This window comes from Colius striatus, chromosome 1 (genome assembly GCF_028858725.1).
Source record: "Colius striatus isolate bColStr4 chromosome 1, bColStr4.1.hap1, whole genome shotgun sequence".
Taxonomy (NCBI): Eukaryota; Metazoa; Chordata; class Aves; order Coliiformes; family Coliidae; genus Colius; species Colius striatus.
The window spans coordinates 134,785,000-134,802,748 of NC_084759.1; the positions used below are offsets into that span (position 1 = coordinate 134,785,000).

The window sequence follows — 17,749 nt, forward strand, 5'->3', positions numbered from 1 at the left end:
CAGAAGGGTCTCCGGTCTACTGCTCCTCCTTCCTTCCTCCTCTGGCTGAAGGGTCCGCGTGGTCGCCTCCATCTTGTATCCCTCTTACACCTCCCGACTCGCATTCCAAATTCCCGTCCCCTAAATAGTGATCGCAGAGGCGCCAGATTGGCCCAGCCAGGCCGGAGGTGGGTGTGAACCCAGGAGCCGGGGGAGGGTCCGCAAACTCTTTACCGGGTCTTCACTGCAACCCACTCCCCCTGTTACTAAGCCAAAAGCTGCTCCTTGCTAAACCAGAACAACGTGCATCAGGTTTTTATCTAAAGCCCAGTAAACATTTGGCTACCTATCATGAATAGAAACACTTAGAAAATAATATATGTATTTTAATGTGTCTTGGATTTCTGAAACAGATTATCACAGTTATGAGAATTAACACCTTGTACATATATCACTTTTTCTTTGTCTCTGTTATTGCATAGGACAACTTTTGCTGGAAAATATAGTCAGAAAAAGGAGGGAGCAAACCAGCTTCCATGCCACTGGTAAAATAGCTACAAATGAAAAATATTTAAAAGTTCCCCCAATCTTTGTGAAAACAGAGGAACTAAGATGTCTAACAGTTTAATTTATTTCAAATGAATTCACTATCAAAGGACATTCAGTTCCTACATTTTATCAGTTTTGCAAGATTGAGAAGGGTGGAGGCCCATCTTAAAATTTGCATTTGAAACCATTTACTGTCTTTCTGCATGGCAAAATTGAGGAGTGTCACCTGGCCTCAACACTAGAGATCTGGATTCTACATCTTGTATTGGGGCATACTTTTCCTCCTAGTACTGACCAGTCTTTCAGGACGCATGTAAAGAATTGTCTTTGCTTCTTAATTAAGTGACAATTCTTAAATCTTCTCCTCTGAGCATGTTTTCTTTGCCTTCACAAGGATGAATGTAGTTGTACTATACTCTTGCCTCTGTAGTATCCACTAGCTTTCTCCCTTATATTTTTACAAATTGCATCTTCCCTCTGTCACTGTATGTGTATACCAAGGATGTAGCATGTGTATATCCTTGCTCTTACCACTGATTATCAAATAATTGGAATTTCCCAGATGAGTAAACAGTAGCAGATAGGAACCTGCATTTTGTTAGACTATTTCTCTTGGCAAGCTCTTAGGAATTAAAAAAAACAATCTGTTAGCAAGCCAAATTACATTAGTCATAATCAGATTATGCCTTAAGATGCTTTAAAGGAGAAGCAAAAAGAGAATCCTTGTGTCCATCCTACAAAATCGGAGGTGAGTCCTGTAAGATTGTTACTTCATAAGTTCAAAACTGGAACAGATACAGAGGAAGTACTACTATGATGGCTAGATGAAAGAACTGTATTAAGCATAGAATCATAGAATTGTTTCAGCTGGAAGAGACCTTTAAGATGATCAAGTCCAGCTTTTGTCCCAGCCCTATCAACCACTAGACCATTTCCCTAAGTGCAAAGTCCAACTGTCTCTTAAATGCCTCCGGGGATGGTGACTCCAGCACCTCCCTGGGCAGCCAGTTCCAGTGCCTGACTACCCTTTCAGTACAGAAGCCCCATGTATTTTACATAGCAAAACAAAGGCCTGTGTTCTTGCTCTTTAAAAGTACTTAAGAAGAAAAATAGTCACAAAGAGGAGACATTTAAGCTAAAGGTCAGTGCTGACCCAAAAACAACTGGATATAAATTACACGAGGTTGTAAATAACCTAAATAAATTTAGATTGTAAATCTGAGGTTTGGAACCAGCTTTGGAAAGATGTCCTTGGTCAAGGGGCAGAGGGAAAATGAAGGGAGAAGGGATGGCAAAAAAGCCTAGCTTCACTTTAAATGGGGCTTGATACATTCTTCAAAAGTTATTGAAGGACTTGGGGTTTCTGTAACACAGAACAAATGGTCTGAAGAAGTAGTGAAGTCCTTTCTAGTTGAGTATTAATTCCTCAATCTCAGCTCATCAATATCCCTTTGGACAGAATCAATAAAAAACTCTCCTGTGGGGCTTCTTGACTGTGCTTTTATGTCCCCTAAACCCCTTCCTTTTCCCTTACAAATTCCAAACAGGAAACATTAAACATTGGAATTACTATGCCTATTTTAATGTCCATATAGATGAACTTTCCTATAACATTTTTTTTTCAGCCCTGAAAATACTTTATTTCACTTCCTATTTGAGTTTTAAAATCTTTCTTCCATTTTATAAAAAGCTAGACCTTCGTTTTCAATTTTTAGTTCAAATAAAATAATTATCTTGTTGTTACTTTTTTGACAGCAAGAAGAATGCATTTCAGATGAAGCACATATTTTATTCTATTTTAACTGTTTGTGTTTCCCTAATTGCAAGAAAAAATTCAATGATGATCTTTTTACAGACTGATAAATATTTTAGCATAGATTTTTCTGTTGGAAAAAACCCATTCAAGTGAAGGGTACAAGATTGGCAGGCTTGTGTCCTGTCTACACAAAGCTTTTATTTCTCTTCAAAAGTCTTGCTGTTGCTAGTGTTAGAGTCTCTCCATCCAAATGCATTTGTTAAGCAGTCAGTAAATGATTAAGGAGCTGGAGAGACTGATTTATGGAGCAAAATTAATTGAACTAAATATGCATCACTCCATTAAGTGACAACTGGGAAGCATGGAAGAACATGATATAGCTATCTGCAACTACCAGAGGGGTGTAAACAGCAAGGGAGAGTAAAGACTTCACAGCTAGGTACAGCTGTGGCTTTTTTGTGACCCCAATTGCCTGTCAAGCTCCAACTTGAGACACTCTGAGGAGTGAAATACCCGTGTGTCCCCCAGAAAACCCACACCAGGGGTGGTTTATGGTAGTGCAAAGTGTACTGGATAACTGTGAAGCCACTAAATACTGTTATATTTTTTTATATACTACAAAAGCTGTAGTGAAATTTAAAATTAGAGAGCAGTAGGTGGGAGTATCAAGGAGAAGGGCAACTTTCCCTGTGGCAAGATAGATTACTCTGGAGAATGGACATCCAAGGAAAATTACAAACAAGGAGTACTTCCTGGAAATCCTTAGTACTAAATTGATCCTAAAACTCAGGTGTAGTGAAGGGACAGTGCTTCAGCAAGTGTTCCTGAAATAGGTCCTTTTACTTCCAATTTCTGTGCTGCTGTGAAGAGAGCTACATGCAGGTAACTTAACAAAATACATCTCAGCCCAATTCAACTCTTCTGTTAGCAGCTGGACTATGCTCTTGGGACTTCAGTGGCTTGATTTTTAGCTTCTTGATTCTCAACATTGAGTTTGCCCTTTTCTTTAGAGTCCTCAATCTCAGAGTAGTTTTTGATAGTTTAAATAGTCAAGGAGAGGAAAGATGCTGATGTATGAAATGCACACAGAAGCATCCAGCACAGAGCAGAGTATTTTACTGTGAACCTGGCTGATTTTGCAGCAATGTGTTGATCACCATTTCCATGCGTGCCGTTTGCTTACTTGGCTTGCCTCAGCCAAGGCTGTTGCTGATAGTGTAATTGTGAGCAGCAAATGGAGAGTTAGTCATGCAAAGGATTTCCCAGCAAATTGGATTTCTTCTGACATTGTCAAAATGGTGCAGTCTATTCAGCGTGTAGTGATCCCTGTGCAGGGTGCCCTAGGTAGGAATAGTGCAATATGAAAGCCAGTGCCCTGCCCTCCACTGGACGGCAGAATTTACTTTAGCTGAAGACAGCTTGGTGAGTATCCCACTTGATACTTGTGGTACCAGTTTACACACAGCCACGTAGCATGCTGTTTTTCCAAGTTCACTAGTTAGATGAAAGACTCCTTCCTGGCTCTTTTGTCTACCAGCTCTAACCCTAATTTTTGAGTGCTGTCCAAAAGTATGTCTAAGTGGAACAAAAATAAACATGCTTTTAAATATTTTATGTTCATACTTTAAGGGAGATTGACACATTTTGAAGAGGAAAGCAGCCTACAACACCTAAATTAAAAATAAATATTTATGTTCACATTTGTTCATCAGCTTTCCAAAATGTAAAAATATGTTTCATGTTGTTTTAAATAATGAAATGTGAAACAAATGAAAGATAAACTTTCTACAAGCTGCAAAGAAATAAGAAGAAAAGGCTTTGTTTATAGCTTAGATTTCAACAGTGCCCTTTGACAACCAATACAAATCTTAATTACAAATGGAATTATACATATAAGAACTGTTCAAAACAAAGGAGTTGAGTGGTTTTTTTCTTCTCTCTCTGGTTTTCTTTGTGATACTTTTAATTAGCTGCAACTCTTTGAACAGTCATAGTCCTTGACTGCTCCTTAGACACTGATGGAAGTTAACTTCAAATGGCATCTATAGGACTGCAGAAGTCTAGGTTTTGCTCTGAAAAGCATGCTCCCCATTGCTAAATTTATTCTTGGATATATCAGGATTCTGCATACATACCCCTTAATTGAGAGGTGAACGTTGTCCAATAACATTCCAGTGATTGACATTAGGACACAATAAATTGGATTAATAGGCTGCAGCATCCTACTCACACTGGCAGAACTTTAATGGACTTCTGTAATAAAGTAAGCAGCAACAGGGCAAATGAGTTTCGAAAAATAACTCAGTCAAATAATATGGAAAAACAATCATTAGAAATAATGGCCAGCCATACATGGTATTTTCCTCATGATAATCAGGAACCTTGCCTTCAAAACAAACGGAGAGCAGAAAGGAAAAGTCAATTGTCAGTGTGGAAACTGCCATACATCTGCTGATGAGGATTTTTATATGGTTGTGGGGAAATGTGTCTTCTCATCTTGACCTAAGAAAAAAAAAAAATTTTTAAAAAATTCCCTATGGCAAACTGTTTAAAATAAAGTACCTACCAAAATAGAATAAGAGATCTCTCTTCTATCCCAGTTAAACAGTCTAAACCACAGGTGGAGAGCCTGATCCGGCATCAGGATAAACCTTTGCAGTGGGAAGGGAAGATGGTGCCCTGCCCCCATGGGAGAGCTATTAAAGGGATGAGGACACGTGTGACAGAACATCTCTTGCGGTAGTCTGTGAAATGGGGAGTTGAAGTGTCACAGGCAAATTTAGGTTTAGAATAAAGGCTGACATTACAATATAGTATCTGGGGGAAGAGAAGGCATCAACCTGGGATCTGTGCTTCACTGTTCTCAGCAGCACACGGGCCTCATTTGAGTTGTATGTCTAACTCTCTGCTTGTATTGCACTCCTGGGGAGTTTGATGCATAGGCTGTTTAAGAAAGAAGGGCATCCGTTGACTTCACAAATTCAGGATTTAACATATACGTGTTTTAAGAACTGGGAGGGAAGGGTTGATGCTTTCTCCTACAATGGAAAGCCCAAGTAAAAATGCAGAATGGTGGGGAAATGCCTCAGAGAAACATCATGCAAAACTTTACTTCTGATTTTTTATTAAATATAAATTGTGCCATGAGAATGAAGTGAAAAGATATAGAGTACAAAACCTAATCACTACAATGTGACCTAATCTTTCAAATGGATATATTGCTGCTTTAGTCTCTTGTTTATTGTTGAATTTCGGACAACTAATGCTGAGCCTTAAAAGAGTGCCACTGATCTCCAGTGGAATGGAGAGATGCAGCTACCACAAAGGTTTTTGTGAAGGAGAAAGCAGATACCTTTTAACATTGTCTTTCAGATTTGCTTTTCCACCAACAGTTTAGGATGCAATAATGGTTTAATAGCGGATGCCCTGTAAGAATTCATGAGAGTCTTTCCTCAGGTTTGGGTTTTTTTTCTTGTGATATTGTCTTGTGACTTCCTGTTCCTCAAGCAAAAAAACAAAAAACCCTTCTTTTTTTTTTAACTATTGCTTAGATTTGTTTAAATATCAGTTAAACTATCATATGTTTATTAACTCTTGGTTATATTGCAGTGGTATCCAGGAACCCCATGGTTTAACAACTCTGGCTGTATAGGAAAATGGAGAGAGGAGAAGAGAGAATCTTTTTCAAGCTTAATTTGTATGCACTTGGTTTCTCAAGATCTTCACAAGAGAAATACATAGAAAAGCAACAAACAGCAATTAGGAGAAATTGGCTAAATGTGTTTATATCCATTAAAAAGAAGAATTTTTGAATTTACTTCTGCGTAAAGTAAAACTAGCTGTTGTATTAATGGATGCTCTTATTGTTACTCTTACTAATATATCTCAGGATCTGATTTAAGTTAAAAAAATATGTTTTTAAAAATAAATACTTGTACTTCTGCAAATATGTACTGGAAATGATCCTCTTTACATTACAGCTGATGTCTACCAGCATAGGTTTTTTGATCCTTATTTTTAAAACATGTTAAAGTGAGATCCCCTGCCCCTTAAATCCAAGATTATTGGGATTTTTGTATGCTATGACCTTCATAAGATTTTTCAAGTTTTTGCCAAGATAATTTTTCTCTTTTTCCTCCCATTAAAGCAAAGAACCGTGGGATTGCAATTCCAGTGGATTTGGACAGCCAGGTTAACACTTTGTTCATGAAGAGTCACTCTAACATGGTGCAGAGGGCAGCCATGGGTTGGAGAATGTCAGCCCGCAGTGGACCTCGTTTTAAAGAAGCTCTTGGTGGGCCTGCGTGGGATTATAGAAATATAATAGAAAAACTACAGGTATGAAAATAGGAAATGGCTTAGGAAAGTGTTGTGGTACTGCTGCATTTATCTAATGTGTGCCAGATATGGAAAACACCAGAGGGAGACTTACTGCATTTTTCCTGCTGGATTAGAGACCTTTGCACTACTAGATGGGGGAGCTCAGCTCTTCTCTGATGTCTATTCAAAAGTGAAGCCGACACACAGGGTCTTTTGATCCATGATCTGAATTTAACTCCTACGAAGCCGATAGGGAGGGGTAGGAAGTATCTTCTTTTTATTAAAGTGAGTTTGCAGAGCAAGATCTTCTTTCTCCGTTTTCATGATCACATGTCTTGTTTTGGCTGCAGAAGAGGTACCAGAGTTTTTAGGAGTTGTTGTGTCTGATTTGTATCACTGGAGATTGCTTATAAGATGCATGTAGTGGTGGAAGTATGTCAGGAGTTTATAAACTAAGAAAACAGCAGGACTCAGACAAATGGAGGAGCCCTAAACACTAAGGAAGCCACACCTCAGGTGATATGTTAACACCACATATGACAGGGAGTGTTTTTCCAACACATCGTCATCCGAACTGTTTTGTCAGCATTAGTCAACAGGAGAAATTTGGAAGAGAACAGCAAAGTAGATAGTAACAAGTACCTTCTCCACTTTGCCCTGCTTGGGAAGTGGTATGAAGAAAAGCTTGAGGTTGCTATGCTGTCACCCAGGTTAACAAGCTATCAGAAGTGGGTCAAATAGCCCAGTGCACAGTATTGTGTAACTCCACAAACTTTGTAGTTTTCTTGTAGTTACTAATGTCATGCTGCTTCTTTCCTAGGATGTAGTGTCCTCCTTGGAGCAGCAGTTCACTCCCATGATGCAGGCTGAATTCTCGGTGCTAGTTGATGTGCTGCACAGTCCAGAACTACTTTTTCCTGAAGGGAGTGATGCCAGAATAAGATGTGGTGCTTTCATGTCCAAGTAAGTGGTGTAAGGAGAGGCCTGTTTGCTTCTTTGGAAAAGATTGGCAGGGAGATAAAATTTTCAACAGTGATTTAAGCATGTAGATGTCTGAGCTCATATTGAAAGCTGAAACTGAGGTCCTTTGCTACACATTTTATGTTTGTTAGCAGTGTAGGAGTCTGAAGAGGGTAGAGAGAGAGGTTGCTTGCCTTATCTGCCTAGAAATGGGATGTTAGTAGTTTGTTAAAATTGTAGCAGGCTCAACCTACTTCTGTTTTAGCAATGGGCTACTTTTGTTACTAAATTTCTCCAAATCTACAGCAGAAGCTTAGACTTTCCATAGAAGAATCTTCATAAATTCTTAATGAAACGGGGGGCTTAGGACTAGTGTTGTTTTTGTGTTGTTGCTTTTTTGTTTTGTTTTTTTTCCCTACAGGAAATAAATCTTTTGATTTTTATTTTAAACTGCCAACAGCTCTTTTTAAATAGGTTTCACTGGCACCCCTACCTGGTCTTGAACTATTAGATGTTTTATTTGCAGTCTGTGCATTGGAAAATCTTGCAATTTTTTTATTAGTCCTCAAGTGAGATGCCCTCCCTGCCCTTGAGAAACTGTAATTTAAACAGAGGTGCCTTGGGGAAAATGAATGCATTTGGCAGCTCTCCTGATACCTTAGTGTTTTGTATATTCTGTAGAGGTAGTGTTACAACAATGTTTGGAAAAATTAAGCTGAATTTTGAGCTTGTCCCATCCCATGCCCTTTGTCCAAACTCCTGTTCAAAGCCACCATCAAATCAAGTCTAGGCCTGCTGGCCCGTGTAATGCAATAAACAGTTTTCTATTTAATTAACTTGTATGGCAAAGGAAGGCTATTCAGGGCTATGCAGAAATCCCGAGATAAAGAGGTACTTCTTCAAAAATTTTGTTAGTACCATGGGCCTGAGGGCTGCATTGTTTTGGACTTGTAGCTCATAAAACTGGTGAAGATGACAGTGGGAGAGTCCTGCAGCGTGTCTGCACTGAGCCCAGGGTGCCATTAGCACAATAATCCCTGGAGGTATTTAAAAGATATGTAGATGCAGTACATCATGTGGTTTAGTGCTGGGCTTGACAGCATTAGGTTAATTGTTGGACTCAGTGATCTTAAAGGTCTCTTCTAACCTAAATGATTGTGTGATACCAACTTAGCAGTAACCCAAATAGAATTAGTTCTGTTGGGTTAAGGAACACTGGTGTAAAAGATAGTGTCAGCCCTCCCAACAGTGTTTTTGGTGACTGGCTGTGATTTAGGACTGTTAGCGATGCCATCTTTTGGTGGAAATCTGTGGCCACAGTGCCCTTGCCTGATCCTAGGCCATAATTTGATGAGTGCTGTTCTGTCCATCATGAGCCAGCACTGGTGCTGAAAGAAAAAACTTGTTCAGGGCCTCTAGATTTCCTCTTCCCTTTAGTTTACACAAATGTTTCTCCAGCAGCGTGTGAATCAGTGCAAGGACCTGCTCTGCACAGAGATAGAAAGGCTGCTTCTGCTATTGGCTTAAGCTGACTAAAACTCAAACTCCCATTGTAGTTGTAGCTGAAGTCAGAAATGTACCTTGTTTTCTGACTTGAAACAGTCTTGTAAAGGTGTTATGCAAATGTAAACAATGGTTATGTTTCATCCAAATGTTTGCATTTATGAACACTTCCATGTAAGGTTTTTTTTGCATCCTTTTGGCTGGGTGCCATTTGCTAAATATATATAATAAGCATTTTTTTAACCATCACCAAAGTCAGAAGGTATAAAGTTTGTAGCTTTTAAAGTCTGCAATGGCAAAGATGCATGGCAAACGTTGTTACCTTTAAATAAAGGATGAAATAGCAAGTTTGGATCTTAATCTGTAAGCATTCAATAAAAGTGGATGTAGAATTCTGCCTTCTGTATGGGTAGTAAGACATGCAAATTGACAGAAAAAACTCAGAACACCTTGAAAGTCACATTTCCTTTTTAATTATGGTTTCTCTTGTCTATTTTTATTTCCTTTCCTTGGGGAAAAATACTGCATCAGACCATTTTTGCATAAAGATATTGCAGTATGGCTTAGCAACAATGTGCAATGCTCTTTAAGGTTTAATATTTTACTTTAAGGTTGATTAATCACACAAAGAAGCTAATGGAGAAAGAAGAAAAGCTCTGCATTAAAATTCTTCAGACATTACGAGAAATGCTTGACAAGAAAACTAACTTTGCGGAAGAGGTACTGCTACCATTTTAGTATTAAATATAGAACTAATAGCATGGTATTAAAATGTTGGCTGTAGGACAGTAACAGAATCTGACATGATTTCAATTTGCTACATGTTTTAAAGATAATGTGGTGTCTTAGTAACAATGCGGTAAGCTAGAAAGTAAGGTTGGAACAAACAAAACTGCCTTACATAGCTGGTTTTGTACTGGGGACTTGAGGAGTCAAGGCAAGGAAGATGGAATGAGTTAGCTGTAGCGAGTATTGTTATGCATAATTGTTATTTATTGGATATCCTATATTTCTGGAGAATTGTCTCCTTATGTCACTTCTGAATTTATGTAACATAAAATCAATTGCAAATACCGGGATTTTTAATTGCAAGTGTACAGTTTTCTCTGGTGCCAGACTTTTGTACTCCATACACTTTTTAATGCTCATAAATGTATGACAGGAATATGTAATATTTAAGCAGAGCTGCCAGTTTTGGAGAGAAGTGATATAGTCTGTACTCTGTAAGTGTCTAATTATTTCTTGCACTCCTCCCAACTCATTGCCCAGTTTTTTCTTTTAAAACCTGTTTTTTTCAAATATCTCTTTCCTCTTGAACTTACCTTTGGGTATCAGTAGCTAGATTCAGATTTGCATGTCAGCTGTCCCTTCTTTTGAGCCTGATCCCTGTGCCTTTTGTGTAGTTTCCTCTTATGTGCATTTCTGAGTATTCTTGCAGTATTATTCACTTGTAAATATGAATCACTGAGCTATTGCCTAATCTCTCAGTGCTGTCATTTTCATTTGTTCACAGCTGACATGTTTAGTCAAATATGTTCATGGGATTCACTTTACCTTGAGAAAAAATATTGGTTACAACACATTGTTGCAGTGTTCCACTATCTTAGGCTTTTGCACCCAAATATTTCCAGATGTCTAAGTAATAGCACTTGTTGTTGTACCTGCCAAATTTATCCACTATTCAGGTAGGCCGGCAATGAGATTCAATCTTAACCCCAATCTAACCTGAGGAATAATAAGGTCTGTGGTGATGAATAGGACCATGCCTATTTCTGAGTGTTTGAGATTTTAATTTTAAACGGGTTGGTCTTGTCATAGGATGTGATAAATTACCATCACATTCTTTTCTCTTTTGTTAGAAATGGAAAATATTTACAGTTTCTTTGTTTCGACTGTATATTGTTTGTTTTGATTTCAACATATCGACACAGGAACATATTGCCCAGGCTTCTAGACAACCTGCTAGACAGGACAAAAAAAATCTCAAGGCAGAACAGTGAGATGAAGACAAAGGCAGCAATAGCAAAAACATCTACCCTGCTCTATGTGAAAAAACCCCAGTCATTGCATGCAGAGAAAACCAACCTCCCCTTGGCCTCCTTGCTTGAAGCAAAATGTGGCTAGGCCTGGGCAGACAGGTATTTTTTAATAGTATAACAAGAGTTTCACAGGTGAACCAGATACTGTTATTTTTCATTATTATTCATACATATTCTGTTAGCTATCTGGGTCTATAATGCCACTGCATCACATGAAAGAGCTTAGTTTGCTTTTGTAACTCTGTGCTATGATGACCTTTGCCAAACCTCCCCAAAGTAATTGCACAGACCTACTTAAAGTTAACTTCATCTTAGGACCACAGGTGGGGGAAAAAACCCCAATGCTTTAATATATGACTTGAAATGAGCAAGTAGAACAAAAAATTGCCAGTGTTGATTGCTCTTTGCACCTTGTTGTGGATGCTGGCAAAGTGAGAGTGAGTGAAGGCACCAGAGGGAGTATGTCCTGTTGGTGTGCAGGGCTCTTCACCCACCAGCCCAGCCTCTGCTTCTTGGGAGTGGACACAGGATCCCTTGCATGACCCTCCAGCATCTGGATAGGGCATGGCAAGTTGAAGAGCTCTGCCAGAAACAGAATTTCTCCCTCATGCTTTGTCTTGAGTCCCATAGATTTTACGCTGAGGTACATCACAAATTGGTGCAAACAACTGAGTAAATACACTTGTATGGTTTGCAAGTGCTTTTCCAGATTGTTACTCTTATGAGTCATTGTTCATGGTATGGACTTCAGAATAGTAAAAATAGCACAATGAGTAGCATCTTGTGCATGTTTCCAACTTTTATTTGAACTGCGATCTCACTGCCTGCAAAGTTATTCAACTAGGCTATGCAAACACTAAAAAAAAAATAGTAGTAAATACATAGTGGTAATACCAAAACAAAGCTACAGAGGGATGTAGGACATTTTGGCAGACAGCCTGAGTTTGTTAATCACCCATCATAGTGTATTTTGTGTGATAAATTTGACAGAAATGGTAAACCTCTGGTTTCTGCAGCCTTTCCCACGGTGAGAAACAGGGAAGAAATCATGAAATAAGACTTTTTCCTACCTCTTTATCTTTGCTTTACCTCCCACAGTCGAGATCCAGGTCTAGGAACCTTGCCTTCTACAGTCTTTATTTCTCATTTGCCCACTGGAAGGTAGCCTGTTTCATTGAAGGGACAGGAGGAGAAAATAACTGTAGGTGCTTATTTCACTGTTCTTTCGCCTGTTCCTGTACCCACTGTCTCAACTCTCCAGTGTTACCTCCCCTTACTGGTGTGTTTCAGGGCTGCCCATGCTCTCCTGTCTCCATCCTTGGTTGCCCTTGCAGTCAGCCTTTGAGGCAGTGCTTGCTTGTACCTTGTTTTGCTTAGTGCCACAACATATAATCATGTTAGGAATCAAAGTTTAATCTCGGAAGTTTGATTTAAGGTATATAAATGACAAATAAAACCTCTTGGTCATTGTTTGGTTTCATAAGCAATTGTGGGTGATTATTACAGTCTCTTGTGAGTTCTACATTAAGTCCTAGTCCAGTTTGTATCAATTAGCTAAGTAACTGGAATTAACTTTGATCTACAGCCCCTCTCTTAGAGCAAGCTCTTCTGGAACAGTGGTAAAACACTTAGGTATTAGGCAATGTCTGGAGGAAGTCAACATTCCCTGGGTTCAGACTGTTAACTGTGGTACAGATAAGAGCCTACTTTAGACTGAATGTTTAAAAAGGGAAACAGAAGAGGCAGAAAGGACTGTGTTTGTACTAGATCTGGCCCATCTATGTTTGGGGTTTTTTTTTCCCTGTTGCTGGCCATTTTTAAACCCATTTTACAAAACCAGAAATGTCTTGGTCTAGAATTTTTAAATTTTCTAGGCAAATCGTTTTGTTCTTTGCCATAGTGTTTGATTTCAGTTTAATTTCAGCAGTGGATACTGCCTTTAGACCTACTTGGATGTCTCTGTTTGAATTTGAGTAACATTTCCAAAAGCACCTGGGACACATCGTTTGCTAATACATGTTCACTTTGCAAATGACTGAAGCACTTTAAAATCTTGCTGCCCTGCTGAGAGTGACTGTCCTTACAACAAAGCTGGTGGGCCAGGAGGGGCAACTCCCCACAGCTGCTTGAAAAAGGGTTTAGAAACTTAAATGAAACCCTCCCTCCCTCAGCAAATTGGATAAAGTTGTTGAACTCTTGACTGAAGTGTGCTCATATGTGACTTCTTAACCCACTCCAGCTGCTGGTGTGTCTGTGTCTTGGGCATGGACAGCCTTCTGATTTCCCAGCTGTTTTTAAATGAGGTCAGCATCTCTGGAGAAAAGAAAACACTGTCTCTGATAATGTGTGTATATGACCAGTTCAGTGTAACATTATTTGCTGATCAGCGTGTTAGTGGATGAAAGTGCATTACAGAATATGGCAGAATCCATGCCTGCCAACTGGTAATTCCTAAGGAAAATATTATCATAAATAGATTGAACCCTTCAGCAAGGGTTACTTGTGCTGCAGAACACAGACTTTGTACTTTTTTTCCTACTTTAGGTATTGAACTATAGTATAAATAATTGAGAACTGCATTTTTAAGCATCAGTAGAACAAAGACTGTGTAAGCTGCTTAACTGTCAGAAATAAATAGTTGTGCTTTTGCCTTTTTTGGAAAAACCCATGAAAAATGTTGTCTTGCTCTTAGACATTTGCACTAGCTTAATAATTTAAAGTCATCAGAGTAGCCTTGTAGCCTTTTGGTTTGTGTTAATGTTTGTGCATTCCACTTTAGATATGAAAAACTATCCTCTCCTCTTTGTTTTCAACAACACCACCAAAAAGCATGTGAAAATGTTGTACAGCTTTGGTGTAAATACAAATGTATTTTATTCCTGTTAGATGTAGTCCCTGATATGGTCACTATTGGCTCTTAGTCACTCTGTGCCAGAAGACCCAAGTCTTTTCATGTGGAGCTGTTGATGAAGCTCCAATGAGTTTGTCAAAAGCAATAGTCAAAGTTCATGAATGGGTTGATCTACCAGTCAAGCTAAATCCAGTGGGAGCTAGAGGTCTTCTTCTGATGAGAAAAATGGTCTTGATGTGTCTTAGAAACCAGGAGATGTTGGGAGCCACTACAGCATACCAGCATTGCAGCTCTTTGAATCAAAGGCATTCTTAACTTAATCTGCATTCTGCTCTATAGCCTCATCTTTTCAAAATGATTTTACTTATTTGCATCTGTGAATTAGGCAGCGTGCAGATAAATAGCACATGTAGGTAAAAATAAAAGAGGAAAAAAAGAGAATAATTCTGAATATATGGGGCTTGCTGAATGTGTTATACTTCAAAATTATGTTTATTTTAAATAGGAAGAACAGAATCCAAAATTCCTTTATTTGTGCTACCACTCACATTTTTTGATTAGTGGGACTGCAGGCATTCTGAAGAATTACATTTAATTTTTCATCATTTCTACTGTCTCTTTTATTTGCATTCATTTAGTAAAATACCTGTGCATTAGCCTGTTTCTTCCCCTTGCCAACAGGCCATTCTCCTTACTAAGCTCAATGTGGCTGCAAGATAATAGCAGGTTAGAAATAGCAGGAGGATGTTTAAGCTCAACGCTGGTTTGTTTTGTTTTTTCTAAATCACTTGTACGTTTCAGCTGATAAAGGACATTTTTTCAGTACCCCACATTAAAAACTGTCTCCTTAGGAAAATAGCTGCAGTCTTTCACGGATCAGAGGTGTAGGGAGAAAAAACATTTGGTTATCTCCAGCAGTGCCAGCCTGGTTGCTGTGACTAACCTGTACCTCTGGTATGGCCAGGAAGGTGCCATTGTGGCTTTGCAGTGACAGTGAAGTGATGAAGTATAGCAGAAAGTTCAGATGCTTCTGGGACAAACTCCTCCATCTGTGCAACAGTTGATGTGAAGGTGATGGTCTGTTGCAGAACCAAAGCCTGCAGAGATTCATTGCAGTGGAGGATTCAAGCTTTGCTAATGCTGTGAATCCTCTGAGCTGGTCATTGCAGCAGCAGGAGCATCAGAGCTTTTGGATACGCAAGACTAAACACTGAATGTGGTCAGACCCTTGAAGTGTGGTAATTTCTTATGATACCCATACTCTGCACTTTACAAGTCAAAGAAATAAAGCCTACATAGAAACAAACCAAGAGTTTCACTTTCCCTTCATCTAGGCTTCAAGCTGGAATAATTAAGCTAAGAGACACTCCAAGACTTGTGATACTGTTATTTGTACTAGCTAGGTGGTGTTAGCCATAGTCCTTAGTGCCTCAGGCCACCATCCAGCAGGGTTCTGGTGCTTTTACACGAGGTGTTGATTAGACTATTCTGAAGTAGCACCCCTTATCTTTGTGGTATCCCTTATCTCTCCTGGATGTGCATCGTTCTGGACTAAAGGAGAATATTTCTGTATGCTGTGGGGGACATGCTCCAGATATTCTGCTGGGTTTCCAAACACATACGTTTGCAAAAAGCTTTATTTTGTGACTAGTGCAGAAGCCTGTTAGTACTTGGTATAAAAAAAGGATGACGTATTTTTAAAGGGAGAGATTTGTCTATAAGTAACAGGCCCCAGAATTTGACCCAGCTTTGAACTGTCATCTGCTTGTGTTCAGAAGCCTGTTCAAAGCCAATTGGGCCAGTTGTGAGGTGGTTGTAGTGGTCTGTGTCAAGGATAGTTTCAGGCAGAATGCCTCATGTTGACCTGGACAAAAACTTTCAGCTGAAAGTCTCATATAATACAGACAGGTAGGAGACAGCACTTCTGACCTCATATGAAGTGTAAGGTCCTGACGTAGTTAAAGACAAGAGCACTTTAATGTGCTGTAGTGAGACTGAAGCACATGCCTAACCACTTTGCAGGACTGAGTGCATTCATGATTTTCCCCTCTCTTATGTACAAATGTTAACCGTCACTGTGATCCAAATACAGTATCTCCAGAGACTTAAAGGTACTTTTAGCTCAAGTGATAGTTGAATGAGCAATGGTGTTCACTATTTGCTGGCACCTATTCTTCTTTGTTTCAAAACCTTGGTTATTTTGTTTGTTTGTTTGTTCTCCAAGTCACAAACAAATCTAGTGGCAGAATGCCACCACTGAAAAAACACATGGTTGTAAACACATTTCTGAAAGACTGTAGCCTCTCAGCAGCTCATTTTTCTCAAGTTTTCAGAATACAGTAAGTTGTTATTAAATTTTGTTTCAGAAATAAGTCACAAATCCTGATTGATAAATTGTTTTGGAACTTGTATCATCTGCCTTTCTCACATATATCATCTTTCCTCTAAAGGAGCATTTGACACTGAAAAATATTTTTTTCTGTAGACATTGACTTAGACAGCATCAACCAAATCAACAAACAACTGGAGTAACTTGTTCCTTACTCTGAACTTCAAATGACCAACTTGTCTGGAATCTTCCCTTTATACAGTGTATGTGACATAAGGATGCTCCTTATTTTTCCCTTCTCTTTTCTACGAATCTGACCTTAAGAACAGCAAACCAGCAAGATCTTAACTTCCTGCAAACTGTTTGGCACTCTTCTCAATGTTATTACTTTTGGATAAAAAACAAAAAAAGGGAAAAAAGTGCAAGAGAAGGGAGATGTTTAACGAATGAAACCTTTGGGTAGTTCTGAACGTGTTTAATCTCACCTTAACTCAGGTACAAAATTCATGGAACTGATCAGGATCCTTTATGTGACCAACAACAGTTGGATTTTTTGGTTCTTATTTTGAATACAGGTGGGCTGGATTTTGCTAAAGACTTCAGCGCATCTGGAAGTTAAATTCCATGCTCACTATATAGCTATCTGAACCAAATCTACATCATGAAGGCATCAAGACTGAGGTTTTCTTTTCGTCTGATTGATATATTTTAAACCACTAATAAAGCAGAAAAACATTTTTAGAAATTTAGTAGAAGGTTTTAGCAGATACTAGATTGGCAAAGGGCTAAGTAAACAACTAAAGGGATGTTGTAGGCTAGTATGTAAAATGAGACAGCAGTGTTGTTATGTAGCTCCCATCTCCAGGTGTGTTGAGTTTTGTGTGAGGATATACTCATATGCATAAATATTTATTTGAGATGATTTATTCTTATTCCATCTCTTTTTTTTTTTTTGAGCAGCATATTACCTCCATGATGGAATCATATTAGAAGATAAATATGTGAATATGCATTCTGAGTCCTATCATATTGTTTTAGGTTTAATGGAGTAGATGCTCTTGCTTAGAATATAAAGTATCTGATAGGCGTTAATGATCTCATACTTACTTAACATGATTCCCATGGCCACCCTAATTTGGGTCTTTAAGGTATCTTTAAGACATCCCAAGAGGCTTCTGTCTGTGCTTCTGTCTATAGAACAGGAGCAATTCACATAGGTACAATAGGGGTTTTGATGCTCTGCTTGTCTGATGCTGGGAGGAGCTACACTGAGGTGAGAAGGGGAGTTCAAAGGAGCATGTGAGTGCAAGTATGGGGAGAGGAACAGATTGCAGGCATCCTGAAATTTGGGATAATTGCTGTTTTTTCTTGTGAGTTTTTCCTGACAGCAGGCCTGGAGGATGTTTCTCCCACACACACCTCTTACTCTCTTTTAAGTATTAGTTGCTCCAGGGAAAGTCCAC

General features: G+C 38.9%; 1 protein-coding gene across 5 annotated transcripts in view; it reads left to right on the forward strand.

Annotated features, from left to right (window-relative positions):
• The window catches only part of ITPR2 (inositol 1,4,5-trisphosphate receptor type 2), a 262,685-nt gene that overhangs the window by 132,203 nt on the left and 112,733 nt on the right, over positions 1 to 17,749 (forward strand). For all 5 annotated transcript variants that reach the window (XM_062008731.1, XM_062008738.1, XM_062008748.1 and 2 more), the window contains 3 exons: positions 6,432 to 6,622; positions 7,425 to 7,567; positions 9,679 to 9,787. In XM_062008731.1, the coding sequence (XP_061864715.1) occupies positions 6,432 to 6,622; positions 7,425 to 7,567; positions 9,679 to 9,787 (443 nt within the window). The remainder of the gene's footprint in view (positions 1 to 6,431; positions 6,623 to 7,424; positions 7,568 to 9,678; positions 9,788 to 17,749) is intronic.